Genomic DNA, 4,656 nt, shown 5'->3' with positions numbered 1-4,656 from the left:
AGTTATAGCTAGGATACAAACTATAAGAAAATAAATGTTTAGAAAATGTTATATAGGGAAAAGCATTTCAGAGTGAAGTATTTCGAAGACAGAGTGAAGTATTTATAAAGGTCGTTGATTCAAATTATAAAAGATTTTAGATTTGTTCAAATTTATTTTATTTTCAAAAATTTTAAAAATTTTTAGTTGTAATTTAAAATTTTAATAGTTATTTTATATCAAATAATATATACATAAAATTTTATATGATTTTAAAAATATATTTATAAGCAGATCTTCCATTTGTATATTTATGAAAATTATTGAAGTATCAAATTCTTGAGACTCATCAAAACTGTTGGCAGAAAATTATTAAATAATTATTTAAACTTCTTGTTATTAAACCAATAGTGGCGAAGAGCTTTCTTGCTTGAGAATCGTATATTTGGATTAACTTTTAACAAATTTTTGATTAAATCTTTACATTCAATGGAAATTTGATCTTCAATAATCTTAGGGTATTTATACTTTCCTATAATAATGAATTTATATAAAGTATTTCTCACTTCATGCTGAAAGGGATTGTCTCCGCACAAAAGCGTGAACATCATGACTCCAGCTGACCAAACGTCCACTTTATTGTCATAGCAAATCTCCAATACAAGTTCCGGTGCCATATATAAAGGCGTTCCGCATTTACTACGTGAAGTTTCAGTGCCTTCTGTAGATAGACCAAAGTCTGTTAATTTTATGTCACAAATCCGTTCATTGACATCGCGCTGAACTAAAACGTTTTCTAACTTTATGTCCCTATGTATTATATTCTTTGAGTGTATATAAACTAAAGCTTTGAAAAGTTTTTTCATTACTAAACGACAGTCAGCTTCCGAGAACCTCTTTGCTTTTAGCAATGCCTGATAGAGATTTCCTCCACTAATATAGTCCATGACAATGTAATATTTATCTAGCCGTTCATAGATTTCCTTACAGAAAACAATATGTGGATGTTTTATTTTCAAAAGAATATTAATTTCAGCTTTATATAACTGCTCATCTTGATACGTTTTGATCTTTTTAACTATCTTAACAGCATACGGAGTTTTCGTTTTTAACTTTTTAATCTTCATTACTACAGCGAAATGACCTTCTCCAATTATTCCACCAAACACATACTTCTCCTTTAACAACAATGGTGAATCATTTACTATTTTCGAAATAAAGTCCGGAGAGTTTTCTATTGTTGTGATTTTTGGTATTTCATATTTAGATTCTTGGTAAGCTAAACCAATACTACGATCCTGCATACAAATTTTTTCTACGGTTTTTATGTCCTCCCAGTCTAGCACCAATGTTTGCATATAGTAAAAGTAAGCACTTCCGCAGGCGAAAAATATGTCTTCGTCACCAAAAAACTCTTCTATATTTTCTACTAATAACCCCCATAAAGTAAATACGTGGTCAACACGTTCTGTATTAAATTTTAAAGCAATAGCTATAGTTTGTTGAACATATCTTAAATTTAAACAATTCAACTGATTCAAATAGACCTTTTGAATTCTTCTAGGCTTAGGACCACTTTTGATGACGATTATTGTGCGTGGGCGTATATTACCTTCGCGCCTTAAATGACTTTGAAAGCAAAAATTTGGACGTCGAATATTGGTCAGTTTTATTGATTCTACCGTGTTCACTGGTTCAGCAGTTGCAGTGACATTATTGGTGGGCTCTGTATGAGAGTGGCAAATGTAAGTTTCTCCAACTTTAAGTTCTTCTAAAAATGTGATTTTTCTTCCAGTGCAAGTGCACAAAGCAACAATTGTTCCTTGTAACTTAAGATCCACAATTAAAAGTTGTGTAATTAGTTTCAAAAGACTAGTAATGGAATCTTTTGGAATCTTTGTACGGGGAACTGAAATACCCACATTCACATTATTTCGATATTGAAAGAATCGTATGCGATCTTTGGTTGGAATTGACACATTTAATGTGTTTGTATTCTCTTTTGCTTTATTTGGAATCGTAGAGTTAATGACAAGACTTTGCAAGTTCTGCAGTGATATATATTTATCATCATCTCCAAAATAGAATATAGTGTTTTCGTCGTCTAAAGATGTGCTTGTTAAAGGGTTAGTATTTCTTCGAAAAAAGTGTCGAAAAGTTTTCTTTATGTATTTCCTGCAAAAGCAGTTTCGATTGTTCTGAATTTGTGAATTATTCATTTAAACTAGAAAGCTAAAAGATCCCTTGAAAGGTGAATGTTTTACTTTATTAAATTTTTTAATTTAAAAACTTTTTCGTTTATTTATCTTTAATATGACTTTAATTAAAAAATTTATTGATATACCTTATAAAACAAGTTTTTTTAATTAGAAAATGCACTGAAGAATGTGGTTTCTAGTCAAGATCTGTAATATATAATGTATTAAATATATTTATTTATTTTATTTATGTTAAGGCTAGTTGAGTCAATGAACTTGAGCTCTTTTACTCAGTATTAATCATAACCTTTCTCAACGCCTTGACTGAATTATTGTTTATCACTTCATCAGACTAAGCAATAATTGACCTCTGCATATTTCCCCGAGGAGCCTGTAACGATTCTGAGATTCGATAACGCGGTGTTGGTAAGTCTGTCAGTTTCCGTAAATAATTTTATGTATATTTTGATCGATTCAATCTTGAGGTTCCTGAGGATGAAATTCGTCCTAATGTACCATGGTACCTTGAAAAGACTTCTCAGAGCCTAGCTTGGTGCAGTTTCTAGTTGGCGAATTGTAGTGTTTGAGGTCTTGCTGAACGCTATACACCCTTAAAGAAGTGATGGTCGAATTATATGGGTATATATCAGCTTCCAGTTTTTAGCATTGAGATTTTAATTTTTAAATTTTTCATTATTGATTTTTATTTTCCATTTCTGAAAATATTCCAGGATTAGGTTTATAGGCTCTTTTTAGTGTGTTGGTTATGTTAACAGCACATTTATCTGAGTATAGCATACACGTATTGTCAGCGTATAAGGCCACTGTCGAGGAACCTAACATTGGGATATCGGACGTATAAATATTGTAGAGAATGGGGTAAAGTGGCGGTCCCTGAGAAATCCCTGCTTCTATACTTCGAACTGATGAGATAATGCTGTTGATTTTCGTGCAAAATTACTTCGTATTATTATTTTTACAGATATTCTCTAAATAAAGAACGTGCTAATTACCGTCATATCAAGGAAATTGAAACTGATGATATAGCAGAGATCTTTGCGTCTAATACTAGATTATAACCTAACTTCATAGACTAACTAATTAATAAACAATAATTAATTGTACAAACGTAAACTTAAAAGTATGCAGATTGCATTTATCGAGCTTTGAATGACCTTACGTATGTTTAAGTTAAATTCGGAAAATACTGGAAAGATTTGAGTAAACTCGATATGTGCTTTATTTTTGGCGGTTTTTCAAAGATGCTATGCTTGATAATTAAGATACTCCCAACACAATTCCTTGATATAAAATTAGCAACTAAAGAAAAATTTTGTTTATACAATTTTTGCATAATTTGAGATATTATTTGATATCATCGAAGTGTGAGTATCTTGTTTAAGTTACGAAGTACCTAGCAGTAGACCTCGTCAAGTAAATTTGATTATTGGCTTTTCTATTAGTTCATGCTTTTCGCGTATCGAGTGCTTTAGATTCATATCCACAGATACAAGTCTATCGAAAGGCTATCAATCATTGAGTTTTCATGTAGATTTGGTATATTTTTTTTAAATTGAATTTATTTATGCAGATATGTCTTAATACTAACTATTGTAGGTCATGTATTATTTCAATTTATAATTTTCAAAAATTTGTTTGCTTTAAGAAAACCAAACTAAGGCTTGGCTTACTTATGCCTTCATAACAATTTTATTTTTTTTTTTCATATAAAAGAAATGTAAAATTAAAAGCTCCCTTTAGAGTTACTATTCGTTTACACCCAAAAAAAAAACGAAGGTTGACACATTATTATATTTTATTGCCGAAATCAAGTTGAGAAACGTTTGAAATCCACATGCTAAATTAGCCAAACTTCGAGCCAATTAGGTGGTACCAAGCTGAGTTGGAAGAGATAACTCCATCGATAAACTAAAATCAAAACTAAAACAAAAAAAATTTTATTTCAACAAAAAGCCATAAAAATCTGAGACAAACATAAAATACGTAAGTGTTGAGCTTAGAAAAGAAAATCAAATATTTTCTGTCCCCAAAAAATGGGTTTCCAGTCGATTGGGCTTCGATTCTAGTGCTGTTGTTGTAGTCTCAAAACTGTCCAAAGAGTGAAGAGACAATACAGCAACATTTTAATTAAGTTTGTTAATTTGTTGTCATTGAAGTTGTTGGCTTCGTTGGAGATTTTAATGTTGGTAATAACGTTGTTGAGAGCAGGCATAAAGGCGGGATATATCGGCGCGTAGTAAGGGCACCTTAGCGTTGTGGGCAAATCTTAGAATTTATCTCGACTATAATTTTCTTGTCGTTGGAAACGTTTGTGGCATGTGAAAGCTTGCCACTTGATTAAAATAAATTTGATAGCTTTTTTATGTTGACTATAACTTTCGCCTAATTTTTTAAATAAAAATATATTTAAATATTTTTTATTTTCGAAGTTTTTGTTTCCCATGATAAGCATATTGAT

At 30.8% G+C, this 4,656-nt stretch overlaps 1 protein-coding gene across 1 annotated transcript; it reads right to left on the bottom strand.

The window, feature by feature from the left end:
• Window positions 1–274: 274 nt before the first annotated feature.
• Window positions 275–2,252, bottom strand: LOC119672990 (serine/threonine-protein kinase GG21441-like). The gene has a single exon (XM_038084179.1). It carries the CDS (start codon window positions 2,196–2,198, stop codon window positions 360–362), a length of 1,839 nt encoding a protein of 612 aa, XP_037940107.1. The 5' UTR covers window positions 2,199–2,252; the 3' UTR covers window positions 275–359.
• Between the last annotated feature and the right edge of the window lie 2,404 nt (window positions 2,253–4,656).

Source organism: Teleopsis dalmanni, chromosome 1 (genome assembly GCF_002237135.1).
Source record: "Teleopsis dalmanni isolate 2A chromosome 1, ASM223713v2, whole genome shotgun sequence".
Lineage (NCBI taxonomy): Eukaryota > Metazoa > Arthropoda > Insecta > Diptera > Diopsidae > Teleopsis > Teleopsis dalmanni.
The sequence above is the reverse complement of the archived record's forward strand: the minus strand, read 5'-3'. Positions and strand labels throughout refer to the sequence as shown.